Source organism: Diprion similis, chromosome 10 (genome assembly GCF_021155765.1).
Source record: "Diprion similis isolate iyDipSimi1 chromosome 10, iyDipSimi1.1, whole genome shotgun sequence".
NCBI lineage: Eukaryota > Metazoa > Arthropoda > Insecta > Hymenoptera > Diprionidae > Diprion > Diprion similis.
The window spans coordinates 10,422,971-10,441,249 of NC_060114.1; the positions used below are offsets into that span (position 1 = coordinate 10,422,971).

The 18,279-nt window shown below is 39.0% G+C and overlaps 2 protein-coding genes and 6 non-coding genes across 9 annotated transcripts; 1 reads left to right on the top strand and 7 right to left on the bottom strand.

The window, feature by feature from the left end:
- Positions 1-877: 877 nt before the first annotated feature.
- Positions 878-996, bottom strand: LOC124412015. Its single transcript, XR_006929740.1, has one exon. It is a non-coding gene; the product is annotated as a 5S ribosomal RNA (ribosomal RNA).
- Positions 997-1,073: 77 nt separating this feature from the next.
- LOC124412016 lies at positions 1,074-1,192 on the bottom strand. Its single transcript, XR_006929741.1, has one exon. It is a non-coding gene; the product is annotated as a 5S ribosomal RNA (ribosomal RNA).
- Positions 1,193-1,269: 77 nt separating this feature from the next.
- LOC124412017 lies at positions 1,270-1,388 on the bottom strand. The gene has a single exon (XR_006929742.1). It is a non-coding gene; the product is annotated as a 5S ribosomal RNA (ribosomal RNA).
- A 77-nt stretch (positions 1,389-1,465) lies between these two features.
- On the bottom strand, positions 1,466-1,584 carry LOC124412018. The gene has a single exon (XR_006929743.1). It is a non-coding gene; the product is annotated as a 5S ribosomal RNA (ribosomal RNA).
- Positions 1,585-1,661: 77 nt separating this feature from the next.
- Positions 1,662-1,780, bottom strand: LOC124412020. Its single transcript, XR_006929744.1, has one exon. It is a non-coding gene; the product is annotated as a 5S ribosomal RNA (ribosomal RNA).
- Positions 1,781-1,857: 77 nt separating this feature from the next.
- LOC124412021 lies at positions 1,858-1,976 on the bottom strand. The gene has a single exon (XR_006929745.1). It is a non-coding gene; the product is annotated as a 5S ribosomal RNA (ribosomal RNA).
- A 1,462-nt stretch (positions 1,977-3,438) lies between these two features.
- On the bottom strand, positions 3,439-7,251 carry LOC124411692 (85/88 kDa calcium-independent phospholipase A2-like). 2 transcript variants are annotated; one of them, XM_046890969.1, is made up of 3 exons: positions 6,721-7,251; positions 6,070-6,160; positions 3,439-5,700 (listed from the first exon to the last, which is right to left on the bottom strand). In XM_046890969.1, exons 1-3 carry the CDS (start codon positions 6,945-6,947, stop codon positions 3,637-3,639), a joined length of 2,382 nt encoding a protein of 793 aa, XP_046746925.1. In that variant the 5' UTR covers positions 6,948-7,251; the 3' UTR covers positions 3,439-3,636. The 2 variants fall into 2 exon arrangements, with proteins under 2 accessions (XP_046746925.1, XP_046746926.1); XM_046890970.1 differs by having other exon boundaries at positions 6,717-7,251.
- Positions 7,252-9,451: 2,200 nt separating this feature from the next.
- On the top strand, positions 9,452-13,166 carry LOC124411691 (85/88 kDa calcium-independent phospholipase A2-like). The gene is made up of 4 exons (XM_046890968.1): positions 9,452-9,816; positions 10,374-10,633; positions 10,715-10,805; positions 11,085-13,166. Exons 2-4 carry the CDS (start codon positions 10,404-10,406, stop codon positions 13,146-13,148), a joined length of 2,385 nt encoding a protein of 794 aa, XP_046746924.1. The 5' UTR covers positions 9,452-9,816; positions 10,374-10,403; the 3' UTR covers positions 13,149-13,166.
- The last annotated feature ends 5,113 nt before the right edge of the window (positions 13,167-18,279 follow it).

The window sequence follows — 18,279 nt, forward strand, 5'->3', positions numbered from 1 at the left end:
GACAGATTTGCATTGAGTTTCTTGAGCTCTTCTATTTCTTGTAGTGCATTCATTAATTTAAGCTCAAGGTTTGCTGGGGTAGTAATTTTGATGCTTGCCGACTGCGTGGCTTCCGTTTGTGGGTTGGTGATCTCTAGGTGATGGGCGAGATTTTTGTGGCTTTGGCGTTCATTCTCTGAACCCGGGCTTTCGGCTTCTGTCGCAGGTTTGTTTTGTTCGCGAGGTGCGACAGTTGATGTTTCTTGCGTTTTCATTGTGGTTGGTTTTTTTCTTACAACGAGATTCGGTTTGATTGAGTACCTCGAGTTCTTTGGTTTTTTTTCCAGCTGCGTGATTTTTCTTGCTTGCGGCGTTAATTGGCATAGTCCAGACGGTTTTGTCATTTTTTCGGAAGGGAGAGTGTTGTCGCTCAGCGACTCGTCAGTAATCTCATCTTCTTCCTTGTTTAAGCCAGGTTGAACTGAACACTCACCCGATATGTCGGAAATTTTCCTTTTGTTTGCGCCCAAACTTTTATGCGGCGGTAGCATGGCTTTTAAGGGTTTTTTTTGGACCCTGTGCATTGGGGGCGGTGGGGTAGTACCCCGTGCCCCACTTTAGCGGTAATTGAGGGCTTGCAGCGCTTTTGGGCCCTGTACACGGTAACAAATGACTCAAGTTAAATATTTCGCTATGTTCAGGTTGGGTATCACCGAAATGGTAAGTTGGGCCTTACCCACCCGCTAAGCACATCCTCACCGGACGAGAGGTAAGAGGCAACTCACGAGAACCGGTGCTTTCAACGTGGTATGGCCGTTGCCGAAGGAGACGGATCTCTGCTTCCAGAGATTCTTAAAAATGGTGCCAAATGTTGGATCCATCTCTGGGAAAAAAAAGATGCCAACGGCACGCGGTGTTCCCAAGCGGTCACCCATCCAAGTACTGACCGCGCCCAATGTTGCTTAACTTCGGTGATCGGACGAGAACCGGTGCTTTCAACGTGGTATGGCCGTTGCCGAAGGAGAGGAATCTCTGCATATTGATATCCCTAAAAATGGTGCCAAATGTTGGATCCAACTTTGGGTAAAAAAAGATGCCAACGGCACGCGGTGTTCCCAAGCGGTCACCCATCCAAGTACTGACCGCGCCCAATGTTGCTTAACTTCGGTGATCGGACGAGAACCGGTGCTTTCAACGTGGTATGGCCGTTGCCGAAGGAGAGGAATCTCTGCATATTGATATCCCTAAAAATGGTGCCAAATGTTGGATCCAACTTTGGGTAAAAAAAGATGCCAACGGCACGCGGTGTTCCCAAGCGGTCACCCATCCAAGTACTGACCGCGCCCAATGTTGCTTAACTTCGGTGATCGGACGAGAACCGGTGCTTTCAACGTGGTATGGCCGTTGCCGAAGGAGAGGAATCTCTGCATATTGATATCCCTAAAAATGGTGCCAAATGTTGGATCCAACTTTGGGTAAAAAAAGATGCCAACGGCACGCGGTGTTCCCAAGCGGTCACCCATCCAAGTACTGACCGCGCCCAATGTTGCTTAACTTCGGTGATCGGACGAGAACCGGTGCTTTCAACGTGGTATGGCCGTTGCCGAAGGAGAGGGATCTCTGCTTCCAGAGATCCTTAAAAATGGTGCCAAATGTTGGATCCATCTTTGGAAAAAAAAAGATGCCAACGGCACGCGGTGTTCCCAAGCGGTCACCCATCCAAGTACTGACCGCGCCCAATGTTGCTTAACTTCGGTGATCGGACGAGAACCGGTGCTTTCAACGTGGTATGGCCGTTGCCGAAGGAGAGGGATCTCTGCTTCCAGAGATCCTTAAAAATGGTGCCAAATGTTGGATCCATCTTTGGAAAAAAAAAGATGCCAACGGCACGCGGTGTTCCCAAGCGGTCACCCATCCAAGTACTGACCGCGCCCAATGTTGCTTAACTTCGGTGATCGGACGAGAACCGGTGCTTTCAACGTGGTATGGCCGTTGCCGAAAGAGATGAATCTCTGCTTTTTCAAATTGTTTAGCAGTTGAACAAAATCACTAATGAGATCTCACTTGAAAATAATAGACTTATTTTGTCTTCCCTTAAACGACAGAGCGGGATGAATATCCACCCCCACGTGTTTCTTGTTCATAAATTCGATATCAGAGAAATAGTGGGACTCGCAAGTATATGAATCATATAGGATCAATTTGTGGTCCGTCTGTCTGTCCATCTGCCAAGACCCTTCTTCTCCGGAACAGGTGTAGGTATCAAGTTAAAATTAATTCCAAATATCAAGGCCTATGGTTTATAAGATGTGTAAAAAATTCAATCTTCTAAGTTAACGTAATTAAAAGATACGGACATTTATGTCACATCTTTATGTCAAACTGATTCATCAAAACCAATAAAGTTCTTCCCGTTGAGCTAGAATTATGAAGTTTGGAGAGAAGTAAGGTCTCACAGCACAAGTAGAGAAAAGAAGTCCGAAAAAAGTTCATTTGCAATTATATCACATATAAAAAAATAATGATAATTAAGTTTGTACGGAACCCTCAGGACCTGAATTCTACTACTTACCGTTATCCGGTTTTTAATAATATAGAGAATCGAACATAGCAAAGTCAGACGTTTAAGTAATGAAAATTCCTCTTGAATACCAAACAGTGCTGAGAATAACAGCAAGATCGTCATTAATGAATAAAAAATTCATATCTCTTTATTTACTTATATTGTCAATGAAATGACTGTAAAATGTTGTTTTCGAAGTCTATTTTTCTGCTTGCGAGGTATAATGGGTTATTTAATCACTGTGATTTTTTCTTCCCTTCCGCAATTATATAATCGGTCGTAAACTGTGTAAATTATATAGCTGTAAAGGATACATATGTATTCATCAAGTATATAGCGTAATAATATCTGTAATATGGGCATTTCAGCAACAAACAAAAATTATCACACGACCACAAAACGCTACTGGGGAACGACAGACTGGAGTGTATGTACATACATACATTCACACCACGCGAATAACTCAGTAGCTTAGTTTAAGTTTGTGGTCGATATAAGATTAAAAAAGGAAATGGCATTGGAGAAAATTTTGACAAGCTGGTTAGAAAAGTAAAGACCAATATGTCAAATCGTAGTGAGATTATTGAAAAAAAGAACGGGAACAAGAGGTGAAATTTTGAAGATGACTTCAACAAAAAGCCGATCGTTCTACACTACTTACCGTGTTGCGTTAGGTTGCCGGCAGTAAGGCGCATTTTAGAATTACACGCACATTCAAATGTCACACTGTGATCACTTCCCGAGATTAGTAAACTTTTAGATTTTCCAATCTTTATCTATTTAAATTCGATGTCTACGTAAAAGTACGCTTTACGCAGTTTTGTCAATACGGGAAGTACATTTGATATATGAAAATAAGTCGATAAACGTCACAGGGAACAATATTTTATTCGTTACGTGATGAATTTTAATCACGGACCAGCAGTGGCTAAATTTTATTGACAACGACACGAATACGATTGTGTTAACAGCAATTTTATACTAAAACATAAATAATTTCAATACATAACTTACTTACATACACAATTGGTAACTAGAGTTTCCGCTATGGCGTTGGAATTGATCAAGTTAGAAATGAATGAGAATATTATTGACTAATGACAACCTAAAACAGCTGCTAACTCTTTTACCTGATCCCGATTTGCATGCATGAATGCCTTTGCTTCCCAAATCATGTTGACCAGCTTCTCATCACTTCGCTCATCCATCGGAATTTCATCCGACATTTGAGGACTAAATCTGTAATACGGAACGCCAATCATGGAACACCAGGTTCTCGCGCGATCTACAACACGACCGTCACTCGCCGTAGCTTGATCTACCAGAAGAGTTCCCAATGCAGACATTCCCATGGCAAGTTTCGCCGTATCCCAAAGACTCTCAGGCCTGAAGACGTCAATTTCTCTCAACTGCGATACCGGTATGAGCCCAGTCCCCAGAGAGACGACCAAGGAAATAGGTTTCACTTCATCCTCTCTGCCCATGGCTCGCAATGCCAAATTGTACTCGTGTATTTCCGTCATCGCATCTAGTGTTGGGTTGTTCGCTATCAATCCTCCATCAAGAAATCGCCCAAAAGCTCTGAAGTACGATGGTGCTGCTCCCGTCGCTCTAGCAGCTCGCCAGACAAGCTGGCGATCCGGTGGAAATGTTTCCTTGAACTTTCCACTGGGTGGAATGCCAAGCACAACACTTGGAGAATCGTAATTTCGAAACAAGTGCAGATCTACAGGCTTTCTGTCTGCCAAAACGCCAGTTATCATCAATTTAGGGTGTTCGATATCAGACATCAATGTGTGAGTGCCCAGTGCTGCCTTCAGAATGTTCTCTAGTCCCTCACTGGAGTAGGGCCTCGGACCCACGAACGCGTTTTCCTTCATCCGGAAATACAAAGCTTGACATTCCTTCAAAGTCTTACCGGTCGCCAAGCCCAGTGCCAATATTCCGCCCGTCGAAGTGCCCGCGATCCAATCAAAGCAGTGAATCACTGGCTTGTTAAGGACTGACTCAATTTCTAATAAGGTTTGTACCAAAACCAGCCCCCTTATACCTCCGCCATCCAGACAAAGCAAACGTCCACCTTCCACCTTTCTTTTCTTCTGTGTGGACAGTTCCTCCATCCCAGCAACATACAGCATCTGATCTAAAATTGTTCTAGGAACTGAGGTTGGGGGCTCAGGCGGCGCTTCTCCGTCAAAGTTTTCAAGGTGTTTACAGCCTATGTGGCATCCTTCCATATCCGGAGGACACCGCTGTGCTCCAACAGCATGGAGAATGTAAAGTACTTTCCTTCCGTCGGCATTGGCTTCAATGGGAGTGAGATGTCGCGGAGTTTCCCCCTTGTAATTCGCTGCATCTATGTCTGCTCCAAAACCAAGCAGAGCCTGAACTATAAACGGCGTAGCCTGGCTGACGGCCAGATGCAAAGGAGTGTTTCCCTCATTATCGAGGATGTTTACAGACGCCATGTGGCTCAACAGAGCCACGGTACAGTTCAATCTCTTCCGCATTACCATGATATGCAGCGCGGTTCTACCATCGAAATTCAGAGCGTCAATATCACAGTTCGTTTCTATCAGGGCGTCTATTACCTCTCGACTGCAGGACCAATGTAAAGGAGTTCCACCAAACTTCATGTCCTGAGAATGCAGAGCGTTTGGTTTGTCATGCAAAAAGTCACCGACATATCCAGGACTCGTTGGCTGACCTGCACTGGCGGGAATATTTACGTCTGCTCCAATCAGTAACAAAGCTTTTACGCACTCTGGTTTATCGGAGAGGCAAGCAACATGCATCGGAGTGTGCCCGTTGCCGTTTCTACTGTTGAGGCTATTCGGTAAACCAGCGCCGAGTGCAAGAATTATATCCTTGGTTGAATTGGCGGCGTAATGATAAACCGTGTTGGCATTGTGGTCTAAATGCTCAAGGGAACTTTGGGCTGCTACCAACATTTGAACAATTCTCAAGTTGTTCGTTTGAACCGCTACCTGAAGCGGCGACATTCCTGTTGCTGGGTCGCTGCTGTTAAGGTGGCTGTTCACTGCTGTATGGTGCAACGCGTCGTACAACGAAAGGTGGGCTGCCAGATGAGCGAGGGTCCATGTTGGATGCTCCGTAAGGACGTCGCACAGTCGACGAATTCCATTTGTGTTGCACAACTAACGAATAGAACCATAAGCAAGATTTATTGTTAGATTATCGTAAAAGAACATTGCATCGTTTCAATACCAGAATGTATAAGTAATAAAATTGTTCAATTTTTATTTTAACCCAATTCGATAACTAAAAAAGTTAGAAAGGATCTCACAAAAGCACTTGCAGAATAAAAGAACTATTCAACGTTAAACTGTTGCTTAAGAATAAGAGTTTGGATCATTTCACACAAAAATGTATAAATAATCATTAAAATCCTTGTAAGGCTTAACCCAGAGTCTTGACACCTGGGAAAGTTTGTGTTGAAAAATGCAGAAAAAATTATAAAATTGTTGGAGCAGATGTTTATTATGATAAATTAGCCAAACCCTCACCTCTCTAGAGATTTGTACGAGAATGGGAACCTTGTCTTTATAGACAGTGAAGATGTTCTCTGCTGGCTCCAAAGTATCCGACCGAAGGAGACTGAAAATTAAAAAAATTAAATATTACATGTATTTTGCATCATGGATTTTATTTCTGATTAACTTAGCAGATATTTTTTACAAAGGTATAGTTAAAATGGTAATTACTGATATAATAGTCTGCTTGTAATTTTTCCTTATCCATCCTAACATCCATATCGAAATGAAAAATGATACTCGCATAACAGAATATCGTATATTGAACCAAATTACTCAATGCTTATAAAAACCACAAAAAATTTGTAATACATCATTCATAGCTTTGGTAGATGTTTTTCAGTACCAATTTCAATTTATTTACCTTTAATGTAGCTCTGTAATCTAACTGCAAATCAATACTGATTAGTTTTGTGAGATAATTCCAAGGCAATTTAAGCACAGAATTTGTAGCGCATCGACGATCACGTATGGCTGATTGAATTTGAGCGTAAGCCGCACGTGACATTGCGAATGTGAATTATAAAAGATTGAACAGAAATGAAAAAAAACTTACGCGTATTTTTTGAATCGTTACAATTTCAATAAAAGAAATATTGTTTCGCGTACTAGCGACTCACAAACCTATAGGCCTGATGTAGGGTCTCGGTGCAAGGTCTGTGCAGAACAATTTCAAACTTCTCTTTATTCCGGTTGTCTGGACCATATAAAACGATTCCATCCTCTCGACAGCGTATTGTGCGGTTTCCATACTGCTCAGGTTTAACTTCCAAGACTTTATTGGGGGGAATTTCTGATCCAAGAATATTGCGAAGGACTAGGCTGCTGGCTATGGCTTCTAGCCATGCCATTTTTGTGATAAATATTAGAAAATGAAACTAATTGTACTGCCGCGGCATCAGCTTATTGCAGGTTATGTTCTGGTGACTGGTGTCTTCGGCTGACGAAGTTTCGCTGAATTGCTACGGTTCATCATTCATCTTCCTATCTTTACTCTCGATTCATAAAAACAGTTTCGATCGTTCCAAAGTTCAACTCCAGGGAGTGATTGTTTCCCGCATTTTAATTACAATAATCTTACAGACACCGAGATACGTTAATTGCGACGCGAGCGTAACATCGATCGACCTGACTTTGGATTTAACCTTTGTGCTTATGTGCATTGTGCATCGGCATAGCTCATCCTGAGTCTGTTGGACATGATGCAACACGTGAGAACCTGAAGTGACGGTCGTTTGTCTTTTGGTTTTGACAGTTCTTTGATTTACTTAGAGAACCAACTTCACTTCGATGGTTCGATTTCAACGCAGCCTCGAGTGGGGGTTTCCCCACTTACGTGTGTTGTGTAGGGCGTACAGGCTGGTCAATAAGTGATGAAACTTTAACAAGAATAATTAATTGTACGCCGTGAATGCAGTCTGTAACTTGAAAAGACGAAACTTTACAAACTTTTGAGAATTATTTACAAGGTGTATGTACGTACAATTTTTTCTCAAGTAGCCAAGGTCGAAATCTAATTCTTTTAATTTAATTACAAACAGGTTATAATAGTTTTTGTAAATCAATTTACCGATGGTTCTTGATAATATTTACATCATATTGTTCTATTTTAATCAGACATAATTATAAAAATCAAATTACTCACAATCATTAAGTTGACAATTCGTAAGTAATGTGGGCAGCATTTTTTTATTCGAGTGAAAAGCTGCAGAACTCGATATGTTATTATTTGAAGGGGATGCGTGGAGAGTTTTCTTCGTATCAAATCTGTTTACAACTATAAAAAATTCGGTATATTCTATTCTGCTTAGAATTTGCGGTAATTCGGTTAATTTATACGTGTACCTGTAGCTGTTACGCCTTCGCATAATTTGTGATCTTAAATTTTTTGACCAGACTGTATAATATGTTTGATAGTCACGTAATTCTATTGAGCGTGTAATACCTCAAGCCACAGCATATCTGTTCTCGTTACTCTTCTAACTTCCTTTTATTACCGGAATTAAACCATTTCCTACTAAATCACTTATACGTCAAACCACCGACTGTCATGACCTATATGCATGATTTGTCACATCGTATCGTTAATGAAATTGTCTATTATAAAATGAATATATGAAAATATCGAAACAGCATATTATAGTAGAACATATTATTGTAATTGCTGCTGAGAAATAAACTTCAGTGTGTATTACATATTCTTTCAATTATAAACCTCCTGCGATTACACTGAAAGAGAAAAAACATCGCATCTCTGTTTCAGTATTTGATTTTTGTAATGTATTTAACGATTTTATTGGAAAAAATTAGAAATTTTTAATTTTAACGCATGTCAATTCACACCGAATAGATATCCAATATACCATGAATATTATTCATGCGATTGCCTGCTAATTTTTGTACTGTTAGGCAAGAGCTCTAGGATTTTTCCAACGGTAGTATTTTTATGCACCAGCAGAAAGAATAGCCGATTTCCACAAACGTTACAAAGAAACTCTTTCGAAAAAATGGACTGTTTCGAAACTTCTCTTTTCATAAAAGTTCACAAGTGAACCGCAGATTGTGATATTTGTTTTACCATACACACGACATACATAAGTTGATTATAAAGTAATTTCCAATTAAAGATGACGTTCATTAATGTTTCTTTGTATTTACATTCATTATAAAAAGTTTAATCTCAACGCGCTTATATATAATCTTCAACTTATTTTTGTCAGGTTTAGCCGTCATTCTCCTAAATTTTTAATAGATCGAATGAAATTTACTTTCCAACTCAACAATTCACAAATTCTTGTTTAATCATTTTGATTAGCAAAAAAAAGATGCAGTGCAAAATTGGTCAGAGCAAATAACTATCAATGCATATATCTGAACAAGCAATTTGCAATATGAGAACTATTCTGCAGATAATCTAAATTTCTTGAGGTGCGATATACCGACAAGTTCCACTAAACCCAGTGGATTCTCCTCGAATACATATAATGTAGGAATATACGAGTAGATACAAGAATAGCCCGCGAACGTAATATTGACAATGTAGTTATACTTTCTCCATATGTGCGCACAAGTAATGATATTCGAGCTCACGAAATATTATATGATCAACTCGCACGCAAAGGCAACGCTGAATATGTGTACAAATTATGCACGACTGGCGAAGAATTTTGGTAATGTCAGGGCCCCGAAAATATTATGATTATAGAAAAATTTGTTCGACAAAAAATCAACTGTAACAGCTGGTATTCCAAATATCATTTATGTATGCACCAATTTACTAGATTACCTATAATTCAAGGATGGGAATTTCCTGAAAATTCAAGTTCATGACGTGTCTGTGAAACTTTGTGTGTGTCAATGGCTGGGTGACATAATAAACATTGAACTTTGTTCTTGTAATAACCAGTGTGGTGGCAATAGCAGGCAATAGTGACTAAACGGATATCTCCAGTGACCATAGGAGTCAAGACTGGTCAAACCCGAATGCTGACAGATAAATGTTATATAAGCGAATGCGCGACGGTCGACGTTTCATTTCTAGCAGTTGTAGGCAATCACACGGTTTTCTCTGCTCCGCGGTCGGCTCAACACGACACGACACGCGAAATCGTTGTTCAGGTTCAGTGTGAAGTAAGCAGCAAAGCAGCTCCAAAGTGAACCGTCGACGCAACGCCAGCTGCCAATAAATAATAATCCGTGGCAAGGCAATCCAAAGGCAAGGTGAGTGCTCAAGTATAGTAAACGTGTAGGTACTGACTAACGATAAGCAAATATCAATATAAGCGGTATAGAGTAAAGTTATCAAGCAACACGAAGCAAGTAGACTATTGTTGGTATTTTCGATGTATTTGCATTCTCTGTTATATTCATTGATGACTAAAATTAATTTTAAAGAATGTTGCGAACAAAGAAAGTAAGCTAGACAAAGTAATAGAAGCTATATTTGCAATTATCATGAATAAAGGAAATTGCTTCAAATATTTATCAATTTGTTTTATTGCTCATAAGTGAAATGAATGATTTAACTTGCGGCTGATTCAGTTACAGCTGAATGTTCACATATGAGTAATTTTAAAATCATATCGGTGGTTGATTATAATTATCAACTTGAGATTATTAATTCAAATGTGATTGCGAACTTGGTTGAAGTTAGTAATGTTAACGTAGTAAAATGTAGAAGAATAATCGATATTTTGCAACTTTGAAATGACTTCGAAGGCATGCGAAATATGAGGTCCCAACCCCTGTAATAAAACCTCTTATTTTATTGTTGACAGAATTTTCGTGATTAAAAATTGTTAAGAAAGATGGACTGGCTGGGGAATTTGACCAACGATTCCGCGGTTCTTCGTAATATATTAGGGCTGGATGCTAAGCCGAATAAAGTCTTGGAAGTTAAACCTGAACAATATGAAAATCGCACAGTATTGTCTCGACAAGGGAAGATCTATTTGTATGGACCGGACAACCAGCAGAAGGAAAAGTATGAAATAGTTCTGTGTGGATCTTGCACCAAAAACCCTGACCAGCTTTACAGGTTCGTTTGGTATTAATACTGAAATTATTGTTAATTATAGTGCACGAACTAAAACCTAATCTTTCCTCTTAATGTTTTCAGTATCTTTCGGTCAAATACTTTGGAACCTGCAGAGAAGCTCTTTGCAGTCTTCAAAGACAAGGTTCCGGTTCTGGTTCAAATCTCTAAAGATGTAAGAGTGATCTTATATGATCTGTTTATTTATCATGAGCGCATATTTACTTCTCATTTTTTTTCACTCCACAAACATCATTCTTTAAATACCTCCTCTTTTGTTTATTTTATTTTTTATAGAGTACAGTTTCATTTAGTAAAAAGAGCAATATGCCGAAAAGAGAAAAAAAAGTAATTCTGTGTTCTTCTCTGATCATTTGTGTGAATATTTTTCCTCTTTCTTGTAAATGTGTATCAAACGAACGTTGAATGTTTATTTTCTTTGTTTCACAATTAGCTGTGCAGCACAAGTGGAATCGGTAAGCTGTGCGACCTCCTGACAAATCATCCGACATGGACATTGGCTCACTTAGCGGCCCATCTTTTGCTTTATGACGCATTTGTCTACGCAGCCGTAAATAGCCATGTAAACACCAGTGATCAGACATCCGGAGTATCGCCTCTTCAAATCGCAATCAAAGCAAACAACTTGAAGATGGTTCAGTTGCTCTTAGCAGCCAAAAGTTCCCTCGATCATTTGGACCACAATGCAAACACTGTCTATCATTATGCGGTGCATGCAAGTTCAGAGATAATTATGGCCCTTGGTCCAAGTGCTCAGAACAGCCTCAACGCCAGAAACAGCAGCGGATACACACCTCTGCACGTTGCCTGCCATGCCAATAAACCAGAGTCTGTTAAGGCTCTGCTTTTAATTGGGGCCGATGTGAATATTCCCCCAGTGGAGGGTAAACCAAAAACACCTGGCTACGTGGGTGAATTCCTACGCGACAAGCCAGATGCCCTAAATTCGAATGAAATGAAATATGGTGGATCTCCGTTACACTGGTCCACGAGTAGAGAAACGATCAATGCCTTGATAGAACAGAATTGCGACGTCGACCTTGTCAACTTTGATGGAAGAACCGCCCTGCACATTATGGTATTGAAAAACAAACTAGAGTGCGTCGTTGCTCTGCTGACACAAATGGCGTCTGTTGATATCGTTGATAAGGATGGAAATACTCCATTGCATCACGCCGTAGTTCACGCTAGTCCAGCCATAGTTCAAGCACTCATTGGATTCGGTGCAGACATCAATGTAGCAAATCACAAAGGCGAAACACCTAGGCATCTCGTTAACATAAAGGACAACACTGAAGGGAAGAAGGTCCTTTATATCCTACATGCCGTTGGAGCACAGCGATGTTCTCCTGAGATGGAAGGATGCCACATAGGCTGCGGTTACAACGAAAACTTCAATGGCGAAGCGCCGCCTGAGCCTTCCTCAGCAGCTTCTAGAGCGGTCTTGGATCAAGTTCTATATACTGCGAGTGCAAAGAACCAGGCTTTGAAGGGCGAGTGTAGACTCGACGGTGGACGTCTGTTGTGCCTCGATGGTGGCGGCATTCGTGGGCTAGTCTTGGTACAAATCCTTTTGGAAATCGAGTCTGTGATCAAAAAACCAATTGTTGAATGTTTCGACTGGATTGCTGGGACTTCAACAGGTGGTATTTTAGCCTTAGGTCTAGCAGTTGGCAAGAGTTTGAAGGAGTGCATAGGGATATACTTTGATGTAAAGGACAAAGCTTTTGTAGGCAAAAGACCCTACGACAGTGAAGGCCTGGAGACCATTTTGAAAAATGCAGTCGGTACTGAAACAGTAATGGCTCAAATTAAGCACCCAAAATTGATGATAACTGGAGTGTTGGCAGACAGAATGCCAGTGGATCTGCATTTGTTTAGAAATTATGAATCTCCAAACACTCTGCTCGGAGTTCCGCCTAGCGGAAAGTTCATGGAGACACACCCGCCAGAGCGTCAGCTTGTTTGGCGAGCTGCTAGAGCCACGGGAGCAGCTCCTTCGTACTTCAGAGCGTTCGGAAAGTTTCTTGATGGAGGATTAATCGCGAATAATCCTACACTGGATGCTTTGACAGAAATAAATGAGTACAATCTGGCACTTGAAGCTGTCGGAAGAACAGACGAAGTGAAACCTGTTTCTCTTGTCGTCTCGCTGGGTACTGGTCTCATTCCAGTACAAGAGCTTAAGAACATCGACGTCTTTATACCAGAAAGTCTTTGGGACACACCGAAAGTTGCTAAAGGCTTGAGTGCGTTGGGAGCTCTGTTGGTCGATCAAGCCACAGCAAGTGATGGTCGCCTTGTCGATCGTGCAAAATCATGGTGCTCGATGATCGGCGTTCCTTATTTCCGATTCAATCCTCAAATGTCGGAGGAAATATCGATGGATGAAAAGAGCGACGAGAAGATTGTTCAAATGATGTGGGAAGTCAAGGCATTCATGCACGCTCATCAAAATGAAGTAAAGAAACTGGCTGCTATATTTGAGGATCAGTGAAGATTATTTGTCCCACTAGACAGAGATCTTTTAAATGTTGATTCTACTCAGAATGCATCTCATGCAACAAGCTTAATTGAACGAGAGATCACATTACTTAATTTCCGTCCTAACTACTAAAATTAAATTAAAAAACATTGCTTAAATTCCTAGATAACATATTACCCTTTAACTCACTGTTAATTTTCATAGTTATCGTTTTTACACAACTTTACTGAGCAGCCTAAGTGACCTTATCGATTTTAACATGTGAAAAATAACTTTAAACTGTCTTATTATTCATTTGAAACTTTTTTTTTGTAAAATTTTTTGAGAGCCTTTGATAACTTTTGAAGCCGACTTGGTCGTATTATCAATATTGAAACTCGGTTCTGAAGAATTTTAATCCAATATAATAATTGACCGTATTTGTTTTCTAGTCCTATTTCATAAGAACAGTGTCATTTAATCCATAATAATGAAATTCACTAGAGATCGAGAGAAAAGTAAGCACCTAACGCAATACTGGTAGTTGAAATTTTTGTCAATCAGAGACTGTGAAAATTAGTTTTTTTAAAGTTTCACGACATTGCCGTTTTCTGCAAAGTCACAAACAGTTTTCATGTGGCAATTATAGGTTTACAATCATTTTGGAGAGTGTATATGTGTCATCAATGTTCATAATAATCCTTCAACGGTTTAGACAAAGTTCCAAGCATGTAGGAATCCGTTATATAAATACATTTTGCTATGATATTAGCTGCGATGAAAATGCAATATTTCTCCGTACTGCAATTTTTCACAACATATAAATAGACTTTTTCTGTAATAAGATAACTTATTGATTTTCATTCTGTTACAAATGCCCAAGAATGTCATAATTGAGGGTGATGAAATGATAAATACATTATTATGTACCAGACTGACGTCCTATAAACCGTTCAGAAACCGTGATACATACGAGCAAGTACAATTAGCGATTAAGTGTAAGTGTAAGAAATCAACATAATGAAAAGTTGAAAAGGCTTTTTTATTAACTGTATTCTAAGTCAATAATTTAAGCAATCAATTATATTTACTAAAGTTCACTAACAATTGTATGTTTTGAAGAAATTTTTATCAAAAAACTCCACTATACCGTGAATAAATTTTATGAAAATACAAAGGCAAACATTTTTTAAATGAATTATACTCGAGCCCCATAATAAGTTATTCACATTATAGACATTTGTAACGTAATGATGTTTCGATTATCGATGTTTTTCTCTCGGGAACATCGATTTTTTTTGATCGATTTTTTTTTAAAGTCAATACATCGATAGTCGACGAAAAATATTCAACTATCGACGTCGTCAAGTCGGGAGTAAATTAAATTTCTGTGCCAATATCTGTCGGTAATTTATCTGTAAAAAATTGAATACACATTACTAAGTTTGATAATAAATCTGTATTTTCTACTAAGATTCGCGCTGTTAATTAGAATATTTAATTAATTTGATTTTACTCAATTTAATTTATACTAAATTCTCATATCTTATACTTGTTTTTACTAATGACGATAACTCAAATTCAACTCAGTTCAAACGGAAAAAAGCCGAATTTGCCCAGAAGAAACTTTTAGTAAGCGAAATAAAATAACGATGGAGCAATTACGCTATTTGTAATGGAATATTCACCATTACATATTATTTTTTTTTCATATGTAACTTGTAATGGAGCTCTTATCGATTGCACATTACTTTTTCTATTTGTGCGACTTTTTAATTTTTCAAAATTTGGAAAAAAAAATTTTACCGATTGGTTATCATCCACAGAAATTGGCCAAATTTTCACAGTTACATACAGTTTCACAGAAAAGAAAGTTCAGAAGAAAAGTTGTAGACTTGATTGCCTGCTATCAAATCCTTCGCAGACAAAAATCATTTAGCGTTGTTGGTTTGACTGTGAATTGCAAAGTAGGACGAAACTCGATTCGTTCGTTTATTGCACGCAGGTCGGTGAATCATTTTAAATCGCCTCTTTATGGAGCTTTGGCATGTATAGTCGAACTTGGTCAAGTTCAAATTAAGCGCCTAGCAGCCATAACTAGGAAGGACTCACTTAGCCCAGCAGCCGACACGCCGGGACTGAGCGTGGAGTCTTGACTTGTTTTGACTTGTGTTTCGACGACTCAAGAGCGCACGTTTCTCCCGTTGTATAGACACAAGAGTGTGAATGTGTGGAAGTAAAAAGTTTTGTAGAAAAACCAAGAGGAGAATAAGAGGTACGGTGAAAATCTACATTCTATGTAATTTCCTCCATTCATCTCCGATCCTCCACCGACTTATTTGCAAACTTCGATTGCCGGGAGCCTCGAAAACAGAAAAGTACTTTCCCGGCGTCCAATAGTACGATTATACGTAGATATATTTAGTTAATTCTGTAGACAGGCACCAATTTGTAAAAAAAATGAATTTCGTGTTTATTAGCTGTCGCGATTTTGAATTTTGATGAGGCTGAAGTTAGTAACGTTAACGTAACGAAATATCGGGGAAAAATCATTACTGCGCAATTTTAAAAAAACTTTCAATTAGGAGTTGGTTTTTCGAAACGTGAGTATATCTTATTCATCAAGGATTACTAGATTTTAGACATTCCTAAAGATGCGAAGTAACGATTTTTCCTAAACGCTCATCGCTGCGGTAACGTTGCCATAACTTCATCCTAATAAATTTTGCATTACAGAATTTTCCATCAAAATCGGTCCGTCCTCTATATTATCTTGTAGGCCGATGATCCGTACAGCGTGAAAAAAAGTCGAGGTGGTAGTTTTCACCATTTCCTTTCACGATCTTTCGCAAGAACACGATTTTTCTTGCCAAAAATCAGGTTTAACCCGGAAATAAAAATTTTGCTAATAAGCAAATGGAAAGAACTTCGTCAGTTTTCAAGTTACCGAAAATATCCTCAAAGGATCTGACAAGTCTTCCTGAGACGCTTTTTTCGGCTAAAAATCACCCCCAACCTTCACTTCAACCAGAAACACAGACAGACTTACCTATTAATTCGCCGCCACGTTACAACACCTCTTTCAATGTCCGGATCTTCCAGCTCTTTCAAAGCGCGGCGTCAGTCGCTTCCGAGCAGCCGGAATGAAGCTACGCAAATCGTAATATGAGTCGAGAATTCGGATGGCTATACGTACAGGCTTTGACTATTCGGGACATGGCCGAGCACCGATAACTTACGGTCCTTACGGTTAAAAAAAACGGCTGAATAACGTGATTCGATCAGTGTGTGAATAATATTCGAACGGCATGTAACAGCGTATGACCGACAAAAGAGTCGAGTTGCTGAAACAAAAACAGTCGAGGACATCGAAGGTGAGTTATTTGGTGCAACTTCAGATTGTAGCGATTTCGATTCTCGAGTCTCTGCGTCGAGTGTCGTTTGTTATTGTTTGTGCGACTGATTTTCGGTAAGTGCGTAGTTGCATTGCTTGCACGTTTAACTTAATTAGTCTGTTTAGGCAGTCAGCTACAACACGAAAAGTGTAAATGAGATTGAAATCGAATTCGTTGTCATTTTCTTTCTAACATTCTGAAAGAACGGACCTTGCGTAAGGTGACCTTCGTGCGTTTTGTGTCTCGGATTTCGGTTCGCGGATCACGAAATTGAAATTGGTGACGTTTCGTAACGAAACATTGTGGAAAAATGATTATTTTCTTAATTTTACAATGGTTTTGAAGGAACTAATATTTCGGAAGGTGAGTGTGTTTTGTTTTATTACAGTCTGATGAATTTAAAAAAATTTCTAAATGCCGAAATAACGGTTTTTCCTCAGCATGAATCGTTACTATAACGTTACTAACTTCACTATGATCACGGATCGCGTCTCTCACGTGGATACACGTTTTTGAAATGAAAATTTTATTGCGTCGTTGATTTTGGCGTTGTTTTTATGTGAGAAAAAACTGTACGCAATTACATCCGTTTCCGAATTTCTTCCTGGGGATCGATCGATAGAAGGATCCTTCATTTCGAAATCCTTTATTACCGTTGAACAAAAGTTAACGCGTCACGGTGTTATTATTCGTTTGGAAATTTCGAGTGAGAATCGAAATCGTCAACTGTTATTGATTTCTGATACACACCTGTTGTGTCTTGGCTAACTATTTGTGAATTTTGAATTCTGTTCAAATCGTTGTTAAAGATACGTTAAGTATACTAATAAAATATTGTGTTATCTTACTTGATTGCAGAAAGAGACCGTAACAAAGTTGATTGGCATTAGTGATTACCTAGATTGAAAGGCTCTGTCAATAAATATTGGAAGACGTCACTCGGCAGCGGAACTGATGAATTTATTACATTTAAACAACAGGTATAAAACAATCCCAATCAATTTTGACCTATTCATGTAATCGATAACATTTTCCACAACTTGACATAACGCATTACTTATAAACCTGAGTATATGGATGTTGAATTAGATCAGATATTAAAAAAATGTTATAGTTTTGTTCTTCACCTGGTTACAGAATCGAATTACTGCAGGAATGAAAGAAGTTAGCAAGTATAGACATTGAGTGACCCTGGGAATATCTGTTGGAAAACAAAATGCAGAAGCTGAACAGCTCGCAAATTTGTGGAATACTAGAAAACAGGTATACGTTTGAGATTATTCTTGGTTATACCTTTGGGCTAGTTTCAATCGGAGAAATTTGTCGGTTGGCTAAAATTGATTGGTATTCACTTCTTCATTATATTTGCAAAAAATAACGGTAATTTTTCAACGTTTGTATATTAATTTTGCAAAACAAATACTAACAAAGTATTTTTTTTTTCAACCTGTTAACAGCAGCACACTGTATTGCAGCACTATCAACCACATTTAGCGATGATCCAAATGACGTAATCCAATCAATCGACCTCTGACAACAAAGTAAAAATGAAACCACCCGCTATGCAGTGAATAAAACTGAAAGGTACACTTTCTATATGATTTTAATTACTATGTCTCGTTTGATCGTGCATGATTTTAGCTGCTCAATAATTTTATGCATTTATTCAATATATTCTGTTCTTATTTTATGAGCCTGTTATTATTTTATTATATTCTCATTGCAGTGTGAAAAGTGTTAAAAGTGTGAAAAGTGTGTGACCACCGTAC